General features: G+C 39.1%; 2 protein-coding genes across 4 annotated transcripts; one reads left to right on the top strand and one right to left on the bottom strand.

Annotated features, from left to right (window-relative positions):
• Positions 1 to 69: 69 nt before the first annotated feature.
• ganc (glucosidase, alpha; neutral C) lies at positions 70 to 10,793 on the bottom strand. Of its 3 annotated transcripts, XM_063908194.1 has the most exons (25): positions 10,572 to 10,783; positions 10,199 to 10,261; positions 9,685 to 9,787; positions 9,394 to 9,521; positions 9,035 to 9,211; positions 8,494 to 8,515; positions 8,325 to 8,388; positions 8,062 to 8,158; positions 7,809 to 7,992; positions 7,510 to 7,654; positions 6,678 to 6,913; positions 6,480 to 6,606; positions 5,888 to 5,967; positions 5,651 to 5,794; positions 4,546 to 4,642; positions 4,034 to 4,135; positions 3,759 to 3,933; positions 3,537 to 3,605; positions 2,954 to 3,018; positions 2,797 to 2,873; positions 2,648 to 2,722; positions 2,436 to 2,549; positions 2,212 to 2,324; positions 1,622 to 1,725; positions 70 to 407 (listed from the first exon to the last, which is right to left on the bottom strand). In XM_063908194.1, the coding sequence occupies exons 1-25, from the start codon at positions 10,598 to 10,600 to the stop codon at positions 298 to 300; spliced, it is 2,700 nt and encodes an 899-aa protein (XP_063764264.1). In that variant the 5' UTR covers positions 10,601 to 10,783; the 3' UTR covers positions 70 to 297. The 3 variants fall into 3 exon arrangements, with proteins under 3 accessions (XP_063764264.1, XP_063764263.1, XP_063764265.1); XM_063908193.1 differs by having other exon boundaries at positions 7,809 to 8,158; positions 10,572 to 10,793; XM_063908195.1 differs by lacking the exon at positions 10,572 to 10,783 and adding an exon at positions 10,399 to 10,459 and having other exon boundaries at positions 7,809 to 8,158.
• A 538-nt stretch (positions 10,794 to 11,331) lies between these two features.
• Positions 11,332 to 25,824, top strand: LOC134881073 (transmembrane protein 87A-like). The gene is made up of 20 exons (XM_063908200.1): positions 11,332 to 11,497; positions 12,839 to 12,896; positions 13,712 to 13,809; positions 14,270 to 14,386; positions 14,806 to 14,853; positions 14,938 to 14,979; positions 15,501 to 15,627; positions 15,740 to 15,801; positions 16,540 to 16,723; positions 16,819 to 16,918; positions 17,590 to 17,683; positions 19,609 to 19,680; positions 19,801 to 19,909; positions 20,877 to 20,935; positions 21,027 to 21,130; positions 21,349 to 21,425; positions 22,646 to 22,710; positions 22,965 to 23,017; positions 23,737 to 23,767; positions 23,911 to 25,824. The coding sequence occupies exons 1-20, from the start codon at positions 11,384 to 11,386 to the stop codon at positions 23,950 to 23,952; spliced, it is 1,656 nt and encodes a 551-aa protein (XP_063764270.1). The 5' UTR covers positions 11,332 to 11,383; the 3' UTR covers positions 23,953 to 25,824.
• The last annotated feature ends 342 nt before the right edge of the window (positions 25,825 to 26,166 follow it).

Genomic DNA, 26,166 nt, shown 5'->3' on the forward strand with positions numbered 1-26,166 from the left:
ATAAACACTAATACATCATTATTTTGGTTTCATTTGAGAAACTTTCCCAAAATAAGACTCAACAATCAGTCTTTATAAACTTGAATTTTAATAATTTAGGAGATACTTAATTTCCAGATTAAATGTAAACATAAAACAATAAAGAAACGTTTAAAAGACAAAAGGACAGAATAACAGAGTAAGGCCACCCTCGAATTAAACCTAACTGTTAGCTACATGTGCCAAGTGTTGTACTTTTAAAATGGCACGACGACGTTTACCTGAAAGTCAGCCGCTGAAATATATTGACAGTTTTTTTTAACGTATCTCTATTTCCCAGTCCGTCAGCACTCTGAGCTCCAGGTTTTTCACCGTCAGCGTAAAGCAGCTCTCCAGGAACTCAAACGCAGCGGAGAGATCTTTAGCACCTGGGGATAAATACAACAACATGATGTATGATGTACAGTGCTTCAATTTAGAGGTACTTATACCTTACTTGAGTATTTCCATTGTATGCTCGTTTGTACATCTACTCCGCATATGTATTTAATCCCTGTAGTTGCTAGGCAGATTAGGATGAATGATGGTAAATATAATCTCCCTTAAATCAGACTGTAGTTCACCTGCAGTAAATCCAGCAGCTACCCTGCAGTATACAAAGCCATTCAAAGTAGCTGCACCTTTACCAGCTCTGAGAACACTTCAATGATCAATCATTATAAAACATATCAGAGATATTATTCTGAAATGGACCAATCAGACAATGACTACTTTTACTGTCGCTACTTTAAGTACATTTAGAGGAGAGTACTTTCTACTTTCACTGGAGGAACATTTAGAATACTCTTACTGTGACAGAGTATTCCTACACTCTGGTACTTCTACTTTACTCAAGTACAAGATCTGAGTACTTCTACTTTACTCAAGTACAAGACCTGAGTACTTCTACTTTACTCAAGTACAAGACCTGAGTACTTCTACTTTACTCAAGTACAAGACCTGAGTACTTCTACTTTACTCAAGTACAAGACCTGAGTACTTCTACTTTACTCAAGTACAAGACCTGAGTACTTATACTTTACTCAAGTACAAGATCTGAGTACTTATACTTTACTCAAGTACAAGATCTGAGTACTTCTACTTTACTCAAGAACAAGACCTGAGTACTTCTACTTTACTCAAGTACAAGACCTGAGTACTTCTACTTTACTCAAGTACAAGACCTGAGTACTTCTACTTTACTCAAGTACAAGACCTGAGTACTTCTACTTTACTCAAGAACAAGATCTGAGTACTTCTACTTTACTCAAGTACAAGATCTGAGTACTTCTACTTTACTCAAGTACAAGACCTGAGTACTTCTACTTTACTCAAGATCCAAGATCTGAGTACTTCTACTTACTCAAGTACAAGACCTGAGTACTTCTACTTTACTCAAGTACAAGATCTGAGTACTTCTACTTTACTCAAGTACAAGACCTGAGTACTTCTACTTTTACTCAAGTACAAGACCTGAGTACTTCTACTTTACTCAAGTACAAGATCTGAGTACTTCTACTTTACTCAAGTACAAGACCTGAGTACTTCTACTTCTACTGTCGCTACTTTAAGTAGAGTTTTTTTTTTTGTCAGAGCTCCTCACCGGACACGTGAACGATCACTGAGGACGGTTTTCTCTTCAGCCCCAGGACGGTGAGCGTGTGAACGACGGTGTCACATTCAAATGTTTCCCCCTCGCCTGCAGCACTGCGAGAAAACACAACAGATGTTATCAGAAGCTAATTTATTTTGACTCTTTTTTTAAATGAACAAGAAGAACGTAATCCTTTCCTGCCATGTGTTCAGAGACTGCAAAAACCAAATGTTGCAATGAGGCGTTACATGATCAACCCAGGGATTCAAATTTGGTTTCATATTAATTCTGATTATTATTTATCAAAGATCAGTTTAATAACATTTTAATTTGGAATTGTTCAAATCAGGGGTGACACATTATATTCATTGTTTATAATATGTGATGAATGAAGTATTTGAGTTTCTGTATCCTATTTCAAAGAGCTATAATAACAATGAAAATGCAAATCATTTAAATATCCACAGCTTGTGTGACGCAACTAATTGAGGCTCAGTGCAGCTTCAGTGTCACCTGCATAACGAGAAAACCCCAAATCAATACCGTAGAAACATTTTTTTTAGTCTAAAAATGTCCTCTCCTCAGCAGCTGTGTCTCACCGGCAGAGCAGACGGTCGGACAGGAAGCTGAAGCGGCGCCGGCAGAACGACTTCCTGTCTCTGTAGCTGAAGGAGTGACCGTCGTCCAGGTACAGCTCCCCTTCAGCGACGCCCTGCAAACCCCACCAGTCTGGATTCATCTATTCACTCACCAGTTAATGCACGGTATAAATAGCACAGTTACTGCACTAGTTGTCAAAGAAAGTACTCCTTTAAATGTTTACCTGAGGGTCGGGGGCCACAGTGATGGAGAGGGGCAGCAGCTGGAGGTCGGCCGTGCAGGAAGCACCTCCTGCCGCCCTGCAGAGCACCGAGCCTCCCCGCTGGAACACAGGGACCTGAACACAGAGGAAACACCAGAAATATAGTCTGTGGGGAGGATTTATTAACAATCAACTCAAGATTTATTAATAATGATCATAAGACAAGCGCTCACTGTGTCCAGAGTGACGGGAAGACTCAGAGTCCTTCCTCCTTTATGCTCCTCTGCAGAGTGGACGTCGTACCAAACCTGCATCAGAAACATCCTGAATAAATCCTCCACGCTGAGCTGCATCGTGAGGAGATCAATCAATATATATTTACCTCGTTCGAACCAGGAAGAAAGACTTTGACTTCCTTAACTTGAGCTTCAGTGACAGGACAGGCCAGCAGAGCTCCTCCTGGATTAAAGTTAAAGACGGTCAAAGTGAGAATAGTAAAAGTGCAATGGGGAGAAGTGATAACTATTATTATTCATCACCGATCATGAACTGGTTGTCCACGGAGAAGGTGCTCTGATCTGTCGGGAACTCCACCCACAGAGGTCTGTACGGGGGGGGGGGGTGAAATGTGCAATGAGCTGGGATCTAAAACAGCTCGCTCTATTTAACTACACATATATTTCTTTGGTTATAACCCTAACAGACAAAAGCTCTTCTGGATAAATCTATCTTTCTTTATGGCATGAACAGATCTCTAGAGCTTCCTCTGACCTACGACATTTTTTATTTAATTTAAAACAACTGATATATTTTTAAAACAATGCATTTATTTTATTGTATTTTTGATTTAACTTAATTTAATACAATTTATTTATTTAATTAAAATATTAAAGTATTTTAGTTTCTGATTCTGTATCCTATTTAAAAGATCAATAATAACAATGATAATGCAAATCATTTAAATATCCACAGTTTTTGTGACTCAACTAATTGAGGCTCTAGCTTTAGTGTCACCTGCATAACGTATAAAACCCCAGAGCCTGAACAGGTAGAGGTAAAGGAGGGTTTAATGAGAGCTGCCTGCAGTACTCCAGCTGAGCAGCAGAGGGCAGCAGCGCTCACCTGAGGGGGGGCAGTCCACAGGTGTGAGCCTGGTGAAACAGAGTGTACCAGTACGGCAGCAGACAGTACCTGAGAGACCAGGAAAACAACAACGAGACAAACAGTACGTTCAACGCAGGGATTTTAGCCTCTGCAGACCATTTACATGCACTAAAAACCAATAGAACAAACTACAGGACTGGGAAAAGCCCCAAAAAGCTTCGTAGGGCCTCTTTAACGTACCTCTGTTGGACGGCGGTGCGGATCCTAGCCGTGACCTCCTCTCCGAACAGCCAGGGCTCGCGGCGCTTCGTCTCCTTGGCAGAGTGACCTCTGAAGAACGGCTGCAGCGCGGCGGCCTGGTACCAGCGCACCAGCAGCTCCGGATCCGGATCCTGAACAAAGCCCCCGACGTCGGCTGAAACACACGAGTAGGAGAGGATGCAGTATGTGTGTGTGTGTGTGTGTGTGTGTGTAGTGTGTGTGTTCTGAAACCATTACAGAGATCCAGCGCTCACCTCCACAGAAAGCGATGCCGGCCACGCTGAGCGACAGCAGCATGGGGACGGAGATCTGCAGGTACTCCCAGCTCGCCACGTTGTCCCCGGTCCAAACGGCTCCTGCACCCCAAACAGAACCATCACAACAAACTGCAGGTGACCACACAACCATAGAGGCACCACATGGGATGAGAACTCATTTCTCCACCTATAAACAAACACTGAAGACATCCTTGAGGCAAGATAAGCTTAATTCAAATAGAGGCATTTTAAACGCTTTACAAATACATTAAAAAGAAGGGATTCAAACAAATCAAGCCAACATTAGGAGAGACTTAAGCAGGAAAATGTGACCCTTTTCTCAAAAGTCCTGATCAGATTATGAGTCTCTGCACTCCTAAACTAACTTTTTACTCTTTGACCTCAAAGGATAAATTACAAACTGGATTCTTGTAATCACCTAGACCTTTCTGAACAATCTCACATACTATTTTAATAATTCATTAATAAATAAATATATAAAAACAGACCAAATCTCTGTGAGCCGGCGAAGAAGGAGCGGGTCAGGACGAAGGGTCGCTCTAATCCTGCAGAGCGACTTACTAGACCCTCGGCTGTGGCCATGTGCTGAGAGCAAAAAAAGAAACCATAAAGCATAAAATCACAGCATGAACTTTACCAATACCTGCCAGGTAGTCAGGGGGTGAAGATGAGGCAGTAGAGTCACAACAGAGAGGACTCTTTAAAGTAGAGACTCTACATACTGATATACACCTGAACATCAGCAGGAGAGGACTCTTTAAAGTAGAGACACTACATACTGATATACACCTGAACATCAGCAGGAGAGGACTCTTTAAAGTAGAGACTCTACATACTGATATACACCTGAACATCAGCAGGAGAGGACTCTTTAAAGTAGAGACGCTACATACTGATATACACCTGAACATCAGCAGGAGAGGACTCTTTAAAGTAGAGACTCTACATACTGATATACACCTGAACATCAGCAGGAGAGGACTCTTTAAAGTAGAGACTCTACATACTGATATACACCTGAACATCAGCAGGAGAGGACTCTTTAAAGTAGAGACTCTACATACTGATATACACCTGAACATCAGCAGGAGAGGACTCTTTAAAGTAGAGACTCTACATACTGATATACACCTGAACATCAGCAGGAGAGGACTCTTTAAAGTAGAGACACTACATACTGATATACACCTGAACATCAGCAGGAGAGGACTCTTTAAAGTAGAGACACTACATACTGATATACACCTGAACATCAGCAGGAGAGGACTCTTTAAAGTAGAGACTCTACATACTGATATACACCTGAACATCAGCAGGAGAGGACTCTTTAAAGTAGAGACTCTACATACTGATATACACCTGAACATCAGCAGGAGAGGACTCTTTAAAGTAGAGACTCTACAAACTGATATACACCTGAACATCAGCAGGAGAGGACTCTTTAAAGTAGAGACTCTACAAACTGATATACACCTGAACATCAGCAGGAGAGGACTCTTTAAAGTAGAGACTCTACAAACTGATATACACCTGAACATCAGCAGGAGAGGACTCTTTAAAGTAGAGACCCTTTATACTGATGCACCCTCTCACCTGGTAGAAGCCGTACAGGTTGTGCAGGTCCCGGTGTTCCCAGCCCCCACAATGCACTGCGTCTTTCGGCATGGTCTGCTCCGGCCCGTCGAACACAGACGGTTCGTTCATATCGTTCCACACAAATAACGAGGACGTGGATCCCTGCAGCAGAGAGTAAGAGTATGAAACCAAAGGGGCACTAATGTAACTAATATTTTATGTTGCCTCCCTTCCCCCCTAACGAGCTGGCTGTACCTTGTATTTACCCAGGCCGAAACATCTGGAGTACCACGCTCGAGTGTGTGCACTGCTGAAGTCCAGGTAAGAAGACTCACCTGTGAGAGAGGTGTATAATAAATACAATTAGACAAAAACTAAAGCTATCAGCCCGGAAAAATACTGTTATCAATTTTCCTATACTTTGCATGGAGCAGATCAAAAATATATAAAATAATACCTCACATTTTCAATTTTCATGTAGAGAAAGGAAGTAGGAAGAACTGCCATTACCTTATTTATTTAATCAACATGTCTTTAAATGCTGATTTATGCATCTAAAATATGGACATTTCCTGCTTTTATATAATATTTAACTGATTATATTTAGGTTTAGGACTTACATAACTAGATATTTAGATCATTGAATAAACATTTTTATTCATAGAGCGCTTTTCTGGAAACTCAAACACTTCATAGAGTAAAAAGTTCATTTAAACAACACACTTAAAATATATAAAACACATTAATTACAGATTAAAAGCAGATCTGAACAAACGTTTAACCAACAATCTACAAAATGATTAAAAGCTTATTGTTGAGTCTTTATGATGTCACGGGGAAACGTTACCCGGCCAGCAGGAGCCTCGATAAATCTCCCCCTCTCTGTTTCTGACAAAGTGTCCTCCGTCTCTGGCCTCGCGGTACATGGACCAATCAGGATCCACCTTTATGTGGGGGTCACTGATGACGACCAGCTGGAAAAGAACAGTAAATATTATTATCATAATTCTATCTTTGATTATCATAATAAACGTGGCATCCTCACCTTCCTCTTCTTCCCCTCCAGGTGGCGCTGCAGGCCGGACGGATCGGGGAAGGCGACGGGGTCCCAGGTGAAGTAGCGCTTCCCGTCCGTGTGCTCGATGTCCAGCCAGATCACGTCGTAGGGGATGTCGTGGCGATCGAATCCAGCGTCCACCGCCTTCACGTCGGCCTCGTCGTCGTAGTTCCAGCGGCACTGGTGGTACCCGAGGGAGAATAAAGGGGGGAGGGCCTGATACCCTGCAGAGGAAGGGGGAGAGTGTAATATAGACGTTGTGTATCATGTGCATCATTTTTATTGGAGATTTTACTTTAACTTCCTTTGATTGTATAATTGTTTTAAAGGTATAGTCTCAGCTTTACTTCTTATGTTAATATCTGTTTTTACTTTGAATTCTTTTTCTATATTCAGGTTTTTATTTCATCTTTTTATGCAAATTCTTAACTTCTTTAGCTTTTATAATATTGTACTATTTTTAATTGACATTTACTTACCTTCCTTTGTTCATATAAATATATTTATTTAATGTATTTATTTTATTGCACATTGTAAACTTAACTTGTTGTTTTTACATATTTCTTTATTATATTTTTCACATTGATTTATCTTTTTCTACATCTTTCTAAAATGACATAAAACCATTTTATAAAAAACTTTTAAATACAGGTACATTAATTATAAACCCTAGTTTAGAATAAATAAAACATAAATGATATATAAATACATTTGTTTATATATATATTATTAAAATAATAAATCCATTAAAATAAGAAAGATAAATAATTGGAAATGTTTAAAGGAGATAAAACACATATTCAGTGCTGCACACACACACCTGTGAGCTGGGCGTACTGTTTGAAGAGCTGCTGTGGACCGGGCCCCAGCAGAACCAAACAGTCGATCAGTCCGCTCTCTGACAGCCAGTGGACGTCCGTCTGAGGCTCCCTGCGCCTCCTCTTCAGCCGGGGAGTCTCACCATCCTAGGGGGAGGGAAGGGGTTATTATGTGGTGATGGATGAACTGATTTTAGCCTCTGCAGACCATTTACATGCACAGAAACCTATGGAACATACTACAGGAAAAGGAAACCCCAAGGGCCTCTTAACCAATCACACGGGAGGATGCAGGACATACCTGGGGGTCAGCTGATCTGTAATGGACGTTCACGAAGGTCTCGGATGCATTGAGCCAGAACACGCCCAGAGTCCGGTCGGGTTTGTGGGCCACGATCAGCGGCACGGAGCCGTAGAGGCCCAGGCGGCGGTGCAAGTCGTACGCAAACACGTCCAAGTTGAACAGCCGGTAAGCATCGCCGTCTCTGGGGAGGTAAACAGACATTATGACCTCACAGGTGGAGGTGACAACATAATCTTTGTTTGGGACGGACCCGGTGTCTCTGAGCTGGAGGCCGTCGGCGTGCTCCGGCAGCCCGAACACGTGACTGAAGCCGTGCAGAGACAGATCCGAACCGACGCTGCTCGGACCTGCAGAGGAACACGAAGCACTTAGACTTTAGTCATGCACCTGTAGATGTCCTGGTGTTTTGCAGCAGATGGGGGAAAAACTAATATAATTATCTTGGTTTTTACTTTGGTTGTCCATAATGTCCAAGTCTGCCTTTTAAAATAGTAATAAATAGCAGAAACAAACCATTAGCTTTGACGTCCACAAACTGTCGGAACGTCTCCTTCCATAATGAAGCGTCCTCTGGTAACTGTCAGAGGAGGAAAGCAGAGAATAAATGCATTTAAAGATCGTTAAAGGCTATAAGTAGGAATCTTTATACACTACAGTTTAAACACTGTTGGTATTATCTTACCTCACTACCATGAGAAGAGGAGCTGAGGAAAGACACAAAGGAAATCTAATTTAATCTGTTCATTCGTCTCATTTGCATAATAGAGAAGACATTTGTAAAGAAAGGTGTGGATAGAATTATGCAGCAATAACTGATTTGGGTATATTAAAAGAGGAATGCAGTGAAAAAATAATATAAATAAAATAAAAATATTAAATATATATTAAAAAAGTATAAATATATTAAAACCATTATGAATATATTAAATATAAATACATAAAACATTTATAATATATTAAAATAAATATATTAAATGTGTTTTTAAAAATGTAAAAATTAATTATTAAAAAAGATTAAAAGATATAAAACAATTAAATAGGAAAGTACACAAATAGGGGAATCATTACAAATATAAAAGAAGAGTAATATCAATGTATTTCACCTGTTTCATAATTAATTAACACGTACATTTATTTCTAATATTATTTATGGTCCATTTTAACGGCTTCTTTACTCATCTTGATTTTATGTAGGCAGCACTTATCCTCCCTGATATCCTCACCTGGGGGGATCCTGCAGCGTCTCGAACCACAGTTTGCTCCTCGAGTTGAACGTCACCATCACTTTGTCCTCACACAGGATCTCCAGCCGGAAAGGAAAATGCCAAACGCAGATCTGATGACGCCCTGAGGACCAGGAGAGGAAGACACAGAGCTTCGACTGCCTCACCACTCTCAGCCTGCAGACAGTGAGGGAGAAAGTCATAGAGATGGAGATGGAAACTGTCCTGCAGGAAATATATTGTGCAGTGGGCAAAAAACAAGTTGTTTTATGGTCTAGATCTAGATCTTTAACTCCCTTTTTTGCAGCACACACAAGTGGACTTTTTGATAACATTGCATGTGATGATTCAGCTCTCACTGTTCACACTGCAGCTCCCCCGTTATCACATCTGGAACTCTGTAGCGAGCTTTAATGGGCTGCAGCTCATCGATTAAAATCCTCACAGTGTCATTTTTGCACGGCGACAAAGAAAGAAGCAGTTTGGTCTGCAACAGAACAAAGAAAGTGTTTTTACTTAGGATTTAAAGGGTAGTTTAGCTGTTACAACAAGCTACGATTAGCATCAAATACCTGTTCTTTCTTATATGACAATATTCCAACAGTATTAAATATAAGTAAAGCGATGTATCATCATGGTTGTGTTCAGACCTGTGTGTCCGGGTTCAACAATTCAAGGCGGGCCCCCCTCTCCGTCAGCACCAAGGTGTCCAGAAGAGCTCGATGCTGCAGGTTGGGGCCCTGCATCTGTCGCCTAGAACATGAATCTCAATGCATTCAAAATGTCAGACTTAAACTGCACATTGAGGAGGCTTGAAGTTCTGCAGAATACACTTAATTATTTGCAATTACAACTTATATAAAATGGCAGAAGTGGAAAGTTACTAACTTCTCAGCTACTTCACTAAAGTCCAATTTGAAGCACCTGTTCTTCACTTGATCATTTCCACTATTTTTCTATTTTATGCTTCTACTTTTATGCTAAATCACAGGTGTACAGGTCATTCAAACGAGCACCTTTAGCAACATCAACAATGTTGTTGTAATACTTAACACAACTATTTCATGTATAGTACATTATTATCAAAAGGGCCATTTTACAAGCGTTGTACTCTGTTGTATTACATCTAAATTAAATAAATATGAAATGCCAAACATAGGCTACCTGTAGAAAGCCACATCGCTGCTCTTCTTGAACTTCTCTTTCCCTTCATCATCAGGGATCACACTGCAGAACAAGCAGGAAGAAGATAAAACACAATGTCATAAATACATAAATAACATACCTTTTTTTTCTGGGTCTCCATAATGAATTCTACCCAAACATTTTATACAGAGTTGTATTGTTATTAAACGTATAGTTACCATGCAATGTCTGCAGGTGTGTATCATCCTGCAATAACGCAATAACTATCATAACCTTTATTAAGTAGACATTATCACACAGTATTGCATGAGGTTATTGACACTGAATGCATGTGAGAAAAAGTGAAAGGTCACAAACGAAAGTAACCACACTGCTGCAGAGAGTTGTTTACCTAACAACGTGTTGTCTCACTTCCGCCATGTGGATCAGCAGTCAGAGGAAATCAGCTGTTTTCCGTCAGGGTGTGATTTCAGCAATACCTGCATTATTATTCTGCCTGAACTCCTGCATTAACTTCCCCGACTTTGACAGAGGGTGAAATCGTGACAGCAGCAATCAATACAGAGGAAATGATGGTAAAAAAATGGGACTTCCGGTGGGACTTTCCAAAATAAAGTTCCGGATTTCTTGCGGCAGCTTGAATCCAAAAACTACCAGTGGTGGAATTTAACCATTTACATTTACTCAAAAACTGTACTTAAGTAAAAAACAAAAGAAGAACAGAGGTACTTTAGTTTAGTATTTGAACATTATGCTACTTACACTTTTACTCCAATACATTTTGAAGGCAAATATTTCCCTACATTTATTTGACAGCTTTAGTTACTTTGCTGATTTTGGCTATTAATGCAAAATATAAATCAACTTATACATTATCATGTATTATTATATGTTAGGCTAAACAGTGAATATGTCAAATGAACCTCGTTTTTACCAAATGCAACATTGAAGTGAACACATTAATGCATCAATTCTAAACAAATATTTTTGCGAGTATTTTTATTCCTAATAATTTCAATACAATTTACTAATCGTACTTAAATTCTTCTACCTGGTCTTGATTGTTCAATAAATACAAAATAAAAGTTGTCAGTTATTCAAGCTAACTGTTTCCGAGTGTTCTGGCGCCATCACGTGGTGACTCGGTGAATTACAACCCGGATTTGGAGACGGATACGAGCCTGTAATAGATGCTACACACAGATGAAGATGCCAGATGCACAGACGCATCGGTTATCATGTTTTCTCCTTTTTGCATTAGTTTTCCGCCTCGGTTCAGCGGCCGAGGTCTCCGTGTGGAACGTGGAGATCAACTCGGTGAGTGTTACACCCTTTAGCATCTTAATGTCAACCGTTATAACATAAAGACTGTCGTGCTAACTCTACATTAGCAGCTGTTAGCCTGTCGTGCTAACTCTACATTAGCAGCTGTTAGCCTGTCGTGCTAACTCTACGTTAGCAGCTGTTAGCTTGTCGTGCTAAATCTACATTAGTAGCTGTTAGCCTGTCGTGCTACTTTTGCATTAGCTGCTGTTAGCATGTCATGCTAAATGTGCATTAGCTGCTGTTAGCCTGTCGTGCTAAATGTGCATTAGCTGCTGTTATCCTGTCATGCTAAATGTGCATTAGCTGCTGTTAGCCTGTCGTGCTAACTGTACATTAGCAGCTGTTAGCCTGTCGTGCTAACTGTACATTAGCAGCTGTTAGCCTGTCGTGCTAACTGTACATTAGCAGCTGTTAGCCTGTCGTGCTAACTGTACATATCAGCTGTTAGCCTGTCATGTTTAATCTACATTCTCTGCAACATATTTAGCTTATTGTATTTATTTATTTCGGACGTGTATATAGTGTATTTCATCTGCATTAACGGCACATTGGTCTCGCAACATCGTCTGCACAATTTTATTCCACTCTTTGTCCTAGCACTATTTTTTAATTTGTTATATGCGTATTATGTTGCATTGTTGGAGGAGCTTGGGACTTAAGGTTTTCATTGCCATATCTACACTTTAGCTTTGCATATGACAGTAACGCCTTTCAACTAACAGTGCAAGAAACAAAGATGGTCAAATAACGAATGTAAAACTGTACACTGCACTACAGAACATAGTGGTAGATACTTAATTGGACGTGTTATTATTGCACATGGTATATATAGCAGAGAGTGTTTGTTATGATGACAATGAGCCTGAGGCAGAGTTTGCCCCTAGCATCCAATCATCCAGGTGTATAATAGACATTTTTCAGACACGTTTTTGATCACCATATTAAAAACTGTACATTTCTGTCAGTCTGACATTGTAGTTTAGTATAACATCTTGCAAAAAGAAGACTTATCTCTTGCTTTTTATATTACTGGTAGCCCTACAGATATGCACTACACTTTTTATTCATTGTTAAACATGGTAATGATCAAACGGTGTAATATATTCACTAAAATAATCCTTGGTTGTGTTCAGGCCTGTGTGTCCTGTTCCCTAATAACTATCCTCAGATTATGTGTTCACCCTTAACCTTCTAAATAAACTATGGTTGTATTTACTTGGTATAACTTCTCCTCCTGATACTGTACCCGGCTCTCTGGTGGTGTGTGTCCTGAAGTGGCTCCGTGTCACCTGACTGAGCCGCAGTTGTTGACTGTGTTTGTTTTATTTTCAGACACAGGATGCTGTGTTCAGAAAGACGCTGTACGCCAACACCACCATTTTCATGAAGTGTGAGTATTCTGGCGTCTCCTTTTTGGTTTGACTAACAGGATTGGGACATTGCATGGTTCATGGCAACAAAGCAGGCACCATTTCCCCAGGCTACTTCCTGCATCATGTGCATCCACCCTAATATAAATGTTAAATATATATAAAGTACAACAATTGTTTATCAGCAGTTGAACATTTACCCTAACAGGACAGATCTTTTTAGGAATTGCCTTTCACTAAAAAGCTTCAATTAAGGTTTTCAGTGAAACTTTAAATAGCTTTTTGTAAATCCTATGAATACACAGTTGGTATGTCAGCATTAAGCTCTGTTAAGGAAATGTAAACAAAATAGTTATTTTCTGCTCTTTAAACTAATAAAACATAAACAAAAAGAACTTCATAAATCACTTAAATTGAAGATTTTCCTTAAGAGTTTTATTTTATTTTAGACATACGATTAAATGAACAGACATTCATTATTGGGAAACATTAATAAAAGCTTTAAATCTAATAAAAACAAAAAAATGACAGCCCAATTTGTTAGTAAATGTCAGATTTAGTTGTCAGATTTTTGTTGTCAGTCCCTCAGCATTCACCAGAAATAAATAGTAAAATCCACAATGAAGGAGTAAATGAAGGAGAGACGCTTATTTTGACTCCCACTGTATCACAAAATAGACCAAGATGCATTGCAGGAACATGACATAGGGAAATATGAGGGAAAGTGTGGACATAAAAAGTAGATCTGGAACAGCTGGTGTGTTGTACGGCTTTATTGCACCGTCTAATAACCCGCTCTCCACCCTGTGAGTAACTCTCTGTCCTCTCTCTGCAGTCCAGGGTGACACGGCGTCATGTGATAAAAACCTGGCCTTCAACATCAGCTGGTACCTGCGCTCCTCTGTCTGTTACAACGAGGTCTTCAACACACCGGTGAGTCTGTTTGTTTCAGGCATTACTGTCACACCTTAGATAGGAGGCTGGAGACACCTCTTCATATCAGACAAATGCATGTGTTTGTATAGGTGTGTATGATAAATAAAGGGTCTCCTTGTTCTTGTTCTTCTTCTTCTTCTTCTTCTTCTTCTTCTTCTTGTTCTTGTTCTTCTTCTTCGCCTTCGTCTTCGTCTTCTTTCATTAGAGATGAACCGCTTGATCCAGTTCATCCATGCTTTTTTATATTGGTTTCTATGGTAGAGGAGTATACTGATGAAGTAAAATGGGTTGAGTTAAAGGTATTTGAAGAACCAGTCTAACTATTTGCACCTTTATCTATGGCTGTTCTAATTATTAAAGCAAATAAAACCCCCAAAAGGATCTAAAAATGTGCTTGCTGGTTTTATTATTGCACACATTTGATTTTTCTCAAAGTCATGCCCTCTCCTTCCTGCAGGACAACAAAGCGATGAACATGTTCGACATGGATCACATGTTGAAGGAGGACTGGAGCGGCTTCTACAGCCACGGCTACATGTACTTTGAGAACTGCTCCTCCCTCTTCCTACCGAAGGTTTGTGACCTATAGATAACACATTTACAACAGGTTGCACAAGGAATCATCACTGTGTACATACAAGAAGTCTACCCTCACTGTAATGGAAGATAACATCACAATTACAAAGCATTTCAGTTATTTTGCTGCAGGTATTTTATTGTAGCCTTCAAAAGAAAAGCCTTAAATATTCAGTATTTTGAGCTTTTATTTTGAAATTCACTTTAAGTTGTTGATGGTGACCTGGGTGTGGTTTTAGCAAATGTTGGGTAGCTGAAACTCTAATTAAGAGACAGTCCCTTTGATTGAAGTATAGTAAGGTGGATTTCCTTCAGAAAAGATCCAAAGCATCTACAGGGGACAGAAGTGGAGATTCTGCAAAATAATTGTGACTAAAAATGCAAATAAAAAGTCTGTTTGTTTATCCTCTCCCCCAGGTGTATTACCCAGACTTCAACCCATATCAGCCCCTCACCAGCCCCAAGGTGAGTCTACCTCACAGTGCCTTAAAGATCTGTGTCTGTGTTTGAACGTAACCCTGGTTTTACTGTGTACTCTGTTCTGTTTAGAGTGAACCGTCCAATCAGAGCTTTATCTGGCCCGACAAACCGGTAAGACATGTTGTTGTTGTTGATATGTCTAAATAAATGTGTGTTATATATATCAGAGGTCATATTTTAGATTCTCTGTTGCAGATGTTGTTTTTTAATGTTCAAAGACAATCTAAATGGATTTATAGAGCACTTTTAATACAGGTGAGTGCAGCTAAAAGTGAGTTATGAACGACTGAGAAGCTGACAGTAAGACCAACAAGAGTGGGACGTAAAAACTACCAATTTAAAACCAATGCGTGCCAGAGAACAAAGGGATTCAAATGTTGTACATTTGAATTCAAGGGTACAATAACAGCTGATTGAAAGCCTACATTTTTTAAAACTAATGCCAGATTTTATGCAAAGTAATGCAAAAGCAGTAAAGGAAGAATGTCCCACTGCGAGCCTCCAGGGTTTCTGTACAGATATTGAGTTTATTATGAATACATTTATTGCTTTGTGGTTTGTAAGTGGGTGTACATATAGAAAACCTAAGTAATGAGCCTTTGATTTGTTGCTTACTAACATTGTCTCTGCAGGACATCAGCGCCGTGGCGAAGGCGTGGGAGGACAGCCCCTACCTGTTCATAGTGAAGGTGCAGCCCATGTTCCGCGGAGTCGACGACGAAGACATCGGAGCGGAGCAGCTCAGCTTCGCCTTCACAAGTGAGACAGCTTTTCACTCCGAGAGCTCTGGAATAAAGTCGTTTTCACTCAGTGGATAAATGAGTGACGTTTTAGTTTCAGCAGAAGTGACTTTTCGTTTTGATTTCCCCAGTGAAAGTAGAGATGAAGGGACCGCATGACTACTCTTCCCCTGCAGACCTGCCCCTGATGATGGTATGTATGATTAATCAAAGGGAAGGGTTTTAAGATAAGTAAATAGAACACCAATTGTGTGGTTCCAATTTCACCTGAGAGCAGAAAGATTGTGTGAATTACAGTCTGGAGCAGAACAGACCTTTTTTGCGTCATCATTTCTGGTTTAATTAGTCTTGAATGTTTGAAGAATTATTCATCTGACCTGTTTTCTTGGTTAAGAGCATGCTTTAATGTAGAAAAATGCTCAAAATGTCACATAATCTGATGTTTCACGTATATATTCACACACTTAAACTGAACAACGTTTAATATTTGAAGTGAGATAATTCTGTCCGGCGTCTCACAGCAGATAGCTAGAAATGTAATGAAATGAAATAAAATCTGGGTAGTTTTAACATTGATGAATGTTGGTTTGAATAACAATAACAAAGACCTAGAGATTTTGGACATTTTTGGTTTAGGATTCTTAAAGAATTCTTGACTTTTTCACTTAAATTCTTTTTGCAAACACTGAGTTTTTTTCCACTTAAGTCGTCTTTGTTTTCAATCACATCACATCACAGAAAAATGCAACACAACTATTTAAACAAATACTTATTAATAGAAAATGCAGTTTAGAGTCACACAGTCCAACAGTTCACAGATTCCTGATTTAATGATCTTCAAACCAGGACTCCTTCAGTCACAAACTCTGATCTCATCTGTGGTTCAAAACAAATCTGAACGGTTTTCCCGCCTTTCTTCTGTCTTCTTCAGTTCTTCATGGTGATGTGCATCGTGTACGTGCTGTTCGGCGCTCTGTGGCTCTTCTGGTGCGCCTGCTATTGGAGGGATCTGCTGCGGATCCAGTTCTGGATCGGCGCCGTCATCATCCTCGGCATGCTGGAGAAAGCCGTGTTTTACTCGGAGTACCAGAGCATCCGCTACAAAGGAGACTACGGTGGGGTTGTTGGCTATCTCGGCTTCTTTGTGGAACTATTCCTCCCCTTAATTCAGTCTGATATCATCAACATTTTGTCTGTCTTCTCTTCACAGTCCAAGGAGCAGTGATCTTTGCCGAGTTGCTCTCTGCTCTCAAAAGATCTCTCGCACGAATCCTGGTGCTCATCGTCAGTCTGGGATACGGCATAGTCAAGTGAGTTGACTCTTTAAACCTGTTGCCTTACCTAGTGTTTCAGTACTCTAACCATTAAAGGTCATTGTCCTTCACCAACATCCTCAACCTCTGCTTTTATATTTGTTCTTGAGAGAAATCCGTAAGAAAAGTCTACATGAGATGTGGATCGTTTTCCCAAACTAAAGAATTGTGCTCTCCTGTTTTCGAATCTCATTGTCCTTTGAAGTGAAAAGCTTGGGTGTCCTAACTAGCGGGTAAACACCCTGCCAATCCCCTTAAGAGGACACTAGATTGCTGTTTGCACTCAGAAATTGAGGAGAAATAATGAGATAATTAAGTTAAAAAATGCCAAAATAAAAGTCTAAAGAAATCCTTTAGGAAGTGGATGACAAGCAACCTTCATTTTTGCATCGTTCATCGAATGCTATAACTCGTGAGACCTTTGTTTGAATATACTCTAGCTCATATAAGTGTCATTATCTTTTAAATCCTATATTATACAACTGTAGAAAACATGAATGGCAGGATCCGTGTGAAAGTTGTGGGTTTTAGGAAGGGATTTCTTCTGAAGGAGGTGAGGAGTAAGGCCCTTCTTTACTAATTAATACCTAATGAGTGCATGCTGCTAAAACTCTCATGTTAATTATCTGTGATATAATTAAAAACATGTTTTCTCCTCCCTTGTGCAGGCCCAGGTTGGGTACCACAGTGCATCGGCTGGTAGCTGTCGGGCTTCTGTACCTGCACTTCTCGTCTGTGGAGGGTGTGCTCAGAGTGACAGGAGTGAGTATCACCTCTTAATTAACTCCTGATGATTAACTGCTGTCGTTCTCCTTATTCATTTAATCCTACAGAGAGAAACAGAAGCCATGCAATGTGCTTGCTCATCGTTAAAATATACAATACTGTCAAACTAAAAGTTCCTCCCAGCATTTTGGAAAAAATATATATGTATTTATTTAATAGAAACAACAACCCTTAACTAACAAATACACACAGCTAAATGTCCTTTATTCATCTGAATGTACTTCTTTGTAACACCACTCTACTATATTGCATTTTTTTCACCCTTTCAAAATAAAAGCAACCAGTTTAATGCTTTTATTTTGAAGCAGTGGCAGTAAAAGACCTTTGAGTCGTATTAACTTCAAACAATAAACCCTGAGGCTCATATCAAACGTTCCTGTTGGATTTATATGCCTAAATCCCTCATATGTTTAGAGGGAAATCAGTATTTGTACAATTATAATCAATAGGAAGCTTTACATTTTATAAGAAGTGAAAGTATAACAGCTGTGTGCTAGCAACTCAGAAGCTTCAGAGGGCAGTAAAAGGTAGAAATAGAATTTGACATCCTTTAAATTGACCACAAGGACACAATAATGATCTATATCACCAAAACAACCCAGAGAAGGTTTACTATATCCCAAAATATACATGAAAAAGACGAGAGAGGACACAAATAACCTATATCCCACTTCCCTAACTATGGATTGTAGCCGTTGCAGACCATTGATATGCACAGAAACCTATTTAACACTGCAGGAGAGGGACAACCCCCCCCCAAAAAAAGCGTGGTTCTCTGTGGCTACTGATGAATATAAAGAGCCCAATGCATCCTATCCACTGCCGATGGGATGTTACCCTCCACAGGCTGATCGAAGCTGAAAGCGGTCGTGTATTTCTGCGTAAATATCTTGCCCTGCGCAGCTTCTCAAGGCTCTCAGTATACATGAGGCTGATTTGAGTGGAGAGGGAAGGTTAGGCAGGGATTCGGTCTCTCTAAGGCAGACATGCTGTGATGATGGGGAATGACATGTTTGATCCAGAGTGAAATTCAGACACAGCCAAGGACACTGAAGCAAGATAAAAAACATCAGTGATATTCAAACATTAGATAAGAGGGACAGGAAGAAGAGTGGAGCAGATGTGTGGAGGGGAGACTGGAATCTCCCCCAGATGTCAACAGAGGCCTATTGATGAGATGGCATTTAAGTCATTGTTAAAGTCATAAATATGATAATAAAATAAGCTTAGTTTGAATAGGACGGGTGAGTAAAAGAGCAGGTGTAAGCAACTCTTAATAAATCAGAGACGTTAAGCATTTATAATCCCTTGAATAAATATTGTGGATTTATTCAATAAAAATCCCCTAAAATAAAATAATGTGAGATTTTAAAATAAATTTAAATGAAAAAATTAATGGAAAATTATTAAATAAAAGGGTTTTAAAAATATTATAAAATAAAAGTGAAATTATGAAATAAAAGTCACCTAAAAAATAGTAGATTTTTTCAAGTATACATTCCCCTGTAGAAAATAATTAAAACCTAAAATGAAATATTTATTTATTTATTTACTAAACTATATTGACTCATTAATATTTTTATATTAACATTTATTTATATATTAAAATGTAATTTAAATATATAAATGTATATTTTTATTTCCTCATTTATTTATTTATGGACATACATTTCTACTTTTCTATTTTAACCTGTAATTAATGTTTTACATACTTTAAGTGTGTTGTTTTAATTATGTTTTTTCCCAGAGTTTCCAGAAAAGTGCTCTTTAAATAAAATGCATTATTATTAATTGTATCTAATATCGACTCAAAATGTATTTCCATGCAAGCTTACCTCATGTTTAAAAAGAGATTTATGATTAGTACTTCTTTTTATCTGACTCTTGTCTTGTGTTTCCAGGGTTTCTATGGGACGGTGGCTCTGGTGGCTAACCTCAGCCTCTCGCTCATTGACTCCTGCGTCATGTGGTGGATATCCTTTACCTAACCTAGCGTCTGAAGGAGTTGCATTTTCAAAAGAGTTGCAGAAATAAGCTTCTGATTGCGGTTCCTCCATATTATATAGAGTATGTTCTCCTTAATCTGCCTCCACATCTTCATCAGCCTGTCTCAGACCATCCGCCTCCTGCAGCTGCGCAGAAATGTTGTGAAGCTGGCTCTGTACAAGCACTTCACCAACACGCTCATCTTCTCCGTGGTCGGTGAGTAGACAGTCCGCTGTAAGATGGATTTCCTCTGAGTAGAGCCGAGCCTTAGTTCAGAAACAGCTGCTGCATTATGAGCAGTTAAAGAGGAAGCTGTTTACAGGAGACGGGAAGTGTTTCTGCATAATGTAAAAGAAGAAGTTGTAAAAAGGCTTTTGTGGCTCACACTGGAGCTGTGGAAAAGTGAGGAAATGGATATATAGACAGGGTTATAGGGTAGCTGAAGCGAGGTGGGGTACCTGAATCACTTCAGATTCTATGTATTACTTCCTGTATTGATTTACCCTTTTGCACCTCCCTACAAACAGTCCTTAGAGAGGATCAGAAATACGCATCAAAGCCAAATAAATGTTTCATTTAGATGAACTAAATCTTTCAACCCGACATTATTCCTAATCACAACCTAAATGTAATTCATATTCCCAGTATTAAAGCATTTAATGCCAGTTTGTCGTTGTTGTTTTGGTTTGAATCATTCCTGTAATGCTTGTGGAATTGTATTTTTCCTTTTCACATTCTTGAAAATGTAAATGATTATCAACAACACTGATTTAGATTCATTCCATCCTGTGTATATATCGTTTTAGTTTACATTCAGACATTATTATAGCTGAGTTCTTTACTTTGTTAGTGTTTGACTGACCCAGGCTAATATAATATATTATATTTTATTCATCTTGTATTTATTTCATTCTAAGATAAAACTACTGTCAGGAAAACCAATTTCCACCAACAAGTTTCTGATTCAGAAATCCAGTGAAATGTGATATAGCGTCCCTGTTCTGATTAAAGACATGCTCCTTGTTTATGTGAAATATGTAAATGCATTGCCTACTCTGTAGCTAGTATGACATTTCCTAATTGTGCTTCCACTGATGGGAGATTTCCAGTGCCGTTTCCAAGCATTTGCATCTTGTCTACACCCTTCAAACTGATCCTGATGTTTCCCTGTCTGTTTCCACAGCCTCCATCATCTTCATCATCTGGACCACCAAAGTGTTCAAGCTGGTCGACTGCCAGACGGTCAGTGTGTGCTCCGTCGATTATCGTATTGCATCATGAGGATCCTGTTTCTGATGCTTCATCTTCAACTCTTCTTGATTTCCTCCCACAGGGATGGAGGGACTTGTGGGTCGACGATGCGTTCTGGCGTCTGCTGTTCTCCACCATCCTGCTGGTGATCATGGTGCTGCTGCGGCCCTCTGCCAACAGCCAGAGGTCAGACATCAGAAGTCCTTCATGCATCCCATAGACGCATCATTTACAGTACATCATTACATATTAAGGATAGAGTCCAGATAAAAGGGTAACTTCATTCACAAGTCCACATGCATCATATTTAAAACAAGCAGCAGCTTCATTAGAGGAAGTAAACATCCAGCAGAAGCTCTGGCACAAGTTCTATTTCATGTTTTCGGTTCCTGTTTTTCTCTCAGGTTCTCTCACTCTCCTCTGATTGATGAGGATGACGATGAGGAAGAGGCCAAGGAGCCCATGCTGAATGATGCTTTCGGTAAGACACACAGTGAGAGCAGACAAGACTATCTGATATTTGATGGATAGGAGTTTGGCGTTAGAGAACATTTTACAGAGCAGACTCATGATGTAAGGTAATACGAAGAGATCTTTTGGGGTTAAAAGTCACTAAATTAGGTCAAATCTGAGATAATATGAAGAAACTCCGCTTTATAAATCTGTTTGAAATGGTAACAGTTCAACAAAACTATCTGAACTGAGAATCGGGACATTACAGTACAGTTCTGCAGCATGTATGTGCTGTACGAATAATATCAAAAATGCATTCAACATAACCTACTGAGTGGAGGTGGTGTTTTTTGATTCTGGCCTTTTTTGACTCAAATGTAATCTGTTTTTTGTCGTATCTGAGCCGTTTCAATAAAAAACTAAGTACTAACGCTGCCCGCAGATTTGAAGTCTGTTTTTCTGCAGAAGTGTCTTTAAAGGGGGGCTTGATTTCTTAAAATCTGCAGCTGTACTCCATCAATTACTTCTACCAAACTCTGTGAGAAAGAAGCCCTCGTTGCCGGGCAGATATTTATGGTGCATCCTGAGCTATTGGCTGCATGTTTCACTAATTAAATCCTTTAAATCTCACCGATGGACAGGTGCATGCTGGTCCTGGAGGATTCAAATCAGCCTTTAATTGTCACACATGTCCACAGCACCTTGTGTACTTTAGAATATATACAAAAAACAAGCAGCTGTTATACATCAAGAAGGTGTAAATGCTACCAAAGAAGCTTGGAAGTTAAGTTACGTATTACAAATCTTAAAGGAAGATGCCTCTGATTATCAGGGAACAGACACCTATCAACATCACTGATGCTTTTTGACCTATACCTCAGTGCTTCGTTAGTGTAGCGTTGATGATTGTGCCCTAAAGCCTGCAGGGATGTCCATGTGGAAAGTCACACTCTTTTCTGATGTGGTCTTAACTGCTAAGGGTTCTGTTCTGTTCTGATGGAGCTCTCTGAGCGTGCCAGCAGTGTTTTCCAGCAGACACTGCACAGCTTCGTCTGCTTTATAAAAGGATCTGGTAAATGTCGTGTGAGGTTATTCAATGTATAACTTCTGAAGCCCTGTGGAAAAAGCAGATCGTATAATCAGGTAAAACATGAAAGGAAATGTTGATTAACTGGGTTATATTATTATACTGTTGCTGGAGAATTAACGTCTGTGTGATTTAAATGGGCTTTTTCTGTCCTTTCTCAGAGGGGATGAAGATGAGAGGCTCCAAGCCGGACTCTAACGGCTCCCAGAAACTGTTGAGTAAAGAGGTGGGTTTAATATCGTCTGTCCACATGTTAATTACTTTATTTACACACTTAATTAACAAGGATTTGTGTCATACTTTGTCTGCCGGCTCCTGTGGAATCGTTACTGTTTTTGTCTTGTGTTTTGATGTAACACTTTTTACTGTATAGCTTATTTTAGGTTGTGAAGCACCGTTATGAAATTGGTTTTCTCTTGTAAATGAATGTTTTTTATCCCTCTATAGCTTAATGATGTTATGTTTCTTAATTCTTAACAGGATGAAGACCTAAAGTGGGTCGAGGAGAACATTCCTACATCTGTCGTTGATGTGTGAGTAAAGCCAATTTAAATTCAACACACTGAGTCTCAGTGAAAGTCTCCCTAAAGCTATACCCAAAAAAATGGTGTCAAATTACGGTATTTTATTTAAAATATACTGAGTATAAGGCGACCTGGATTTTGAGAGACTAAGGTATCGGATGTAGATATATGACGTATTGTTTTATTTAATGAAGCTTAAATTACCTGATCAAGGATAGCACAGACATATTCAAATAGATCCTCTATAGAGTGCATTCATTATTATACTGATACACTCGAGTATTTATTGTAGTATATATTTTATATCATGTCCTCAAATGTGCACATTTTAACTTCATATGTTTATAAGATTATATTAGATTTAACTAAATAATACAACATATTTATTATTTCTATTTGCCTTCGTTTCTATATTTATTGAACTTTACAGTTTTATGTTTTTCTTCTGTTGTATTTTATCTTTCTACATTTTACTTTAACTTCTTATGTTTATATAAATAGATTGTATTCTATATTTAAACGGCACATTCTTACTGAAAGTTCTGGTGTTTGTACACATGTTTGATCTTTTACTTTAATATCTTTTATTCTTAAAGTGGAGCAACTGTCCCAAACCCAATCTCCCTCGGGATAAATAAGATAATCTGATTCTGATTAAAATCCAGGCCTGGACCGTATGAATGCACTCATCCTCCTTCTCTGTCCCCCCCCCCACCCTCTCTATACAGAGCTCTCCCTGTAATGCTGGACGAGGAAGAGGTAGAGACTCTTTGTATTTCCCCCGAGCATGTCCCGTGATTTCCAATCCCATTTATAACATCTGCTTCCAGTAATGACCTTTACTGTGCCGTCGTTCCGCAATCACATTACTCTGAGTTATAACGTGCGTTGTCTTCTTGCAGGAAATCCTGAAAACCAAGTTGGAGCGATCCAAAATGGAGTAGAAGTCCTTGTGAGGAGCGGACGTGATATAATGGAAGGAAAGCAATTTCACTGAGGAGGCAATGGATGCGTTCTCAGTGATCTGATTACCAAAAAAATGTGGGCAAAGCCAACCTTTCTCTCCTCCAGACACTTTGCATTTCTGCTTTTATTTCACAGGTATTGGGTCACACTGTAATAAGCTCGGAGGATAGTCTTTCTTATGTAGTTCTTTACAGCGCAACAGGATGGGATGGTTTTCAGGAGGGAGGAGAAACTGATGCAGGAGCACTTTTTATTTGTTTTAAAGATGTCCAAACTCGGTCAAAACTCAACCGAATCTGTGCATTTCACACAATTAAAAAGCGCATTGAGATTAGACTCAAACAATATTTCACATAAAAGAAATGACCCAATCCAATCAAATTGGAAAAGTGATCCTAGCGCCTGATTCCTCAAATTTTAAGGACGGGACACATTTGATTTCAGATCTGTTTGGTTACAAATCATGTTGATAATTTGGCCAGATATATCCGATAATAGTTTAGAACACACGCTGAAAACAGCAAGTTGTTGCTCATAATAAGATCACCTTTACACAGCGTCTCATACTTGAACTTCTCTTTGGTAATGTGCTGTAAAAGGACTAGAAATGTAAAAACCAAAGCTGTTTTCAGCAGGTGTTTTACATATTCAATGGGTCACAAACATTTCACATTTAAATAAACAGCTATGGTGTGATTAGCCATTGAGCCAGATAACAATAAGCTAATTTCTCAAGGTGCTCCAACAAATCCTATATGTTGATCTTGTTGTTAACACACGACTAACACTGTTAGCTGGCTCAATGATTAATCTGAATATAGAAACTGACTTTATAACATGTACTGTAAACACAGCGGCATCAGAGTGTATTGAAACTTGAAGCATATCACAGTAAGACATGTGTGGTAACTACAACCAGTGTTTTAGTCGGAGTCACCTAGGAAGAGTCCGAGCCGAGTCTGAGTTATCATTCCCTGAGCTGGAGTCCCGAGTCAGCCTCAAAGAGTGTCTCTGCACGTCTTTAGACTGACAATAGCGGGGGAGCGTGGTACGGGACCTCGCCTCGCAGCTGCACAGGCCTGGGTCAGAGCACATCCGGACTCGAGACAAAACGCTCTCGAGTCCAAGTCCGGTCGTCAATGTGCGACACCGAGTTCGAGTCCCGAGTCCATCAGTGCGTGAGTCGGAGTCCGAGTCCACGACGGACTACAACACACTGTTTTCTGTTCTTGGAGAATGTAATATATATAGTGTCATCAGAGGGGTTCAGATTGTCACGTCAACACAGCACATTTCAAGCTACTGGAAATATGACTAATGATGGTCGATTATCCAGCTTTTACTGACAAGAGACTGCTCGGCCCTCAGTGAGGGGGAAAAGGAATGATAAAAGACCCGCTTTAAAGGAAGAGTAGTCTTAAACTTAGGATGTTTATTTTTATCTCGATAAAAATATACCTTTTATAGCGTCTCGATTAATAGCTGTGATTTATGCACACTCCATTTCGCACAGTGTATATTAAAATAAACACTAAATATGTACATGCTAAATGAATAATTTTCATTTCACTGCAATTTAATCCCATTTACACTAAAAATAATCTTGCCTTTCTGTGGCAGAATTATATGCCCGTCCTTGTTCAAACTACTGCAGATTGTGTGGATGTTTTGAAATTCTTATTTCATGTCTTTTTTTTTTATATATTTGTCTTGTTATGGATTTATTTTAATTTTAGAGAGACACTAAAGCCCCAATTTTCGGGATGTGAGTCTGCGTAGTAATGTAAAGCTGATGGTATTGTATGGCTTTTTGCGTGTGTCCTGCGAATAAAATTTATATTATAACACAATCACAGTTTGTGTCCATTTTTTTAACAAGCCCTACTATTTAAAAATGATATCAAACGTTAAATGAATCCAGAAAACAACTATAACAAATAAAAATCAAGGAATGAGGTCTATTCACTAATTTAGATTTGATTTCTTTCTTGATTTTATAAGGATTAAATAATGGCATTTCTTGTAGGTCAACATTAATTTAACAGTTTTAAGGTTTTGTACCCTTTTAGCTTGCATATAGGAATAAAAAACCTTTAAAAATGAGCTTGTTTAACAGTAAAATACAGAGGTACATTTAACCGATTTTAAAAGCTCCATGAGTGAAGTCTCGCGAGAGTTGCAAATGCACTATT

The sequence above is a fragment of the Eleginops maclovinus genome, chromosome 19 (genome assembly GCF_036324505.1).
Source record: "Eleginops maclovinus isolate JMC-PN-2008 ecotype Puerto Natales chromosome 19, JC_Emac_rtc_rv5, whole genome shotgun sequence".
Taxonomy (NCBI): domain Eukaryota; kingdom Metazoa; phylum Chordata; class Actinopteri; order Perciformes; family Eleginopidae; genus Eleginops; species Eleginops maclovinus.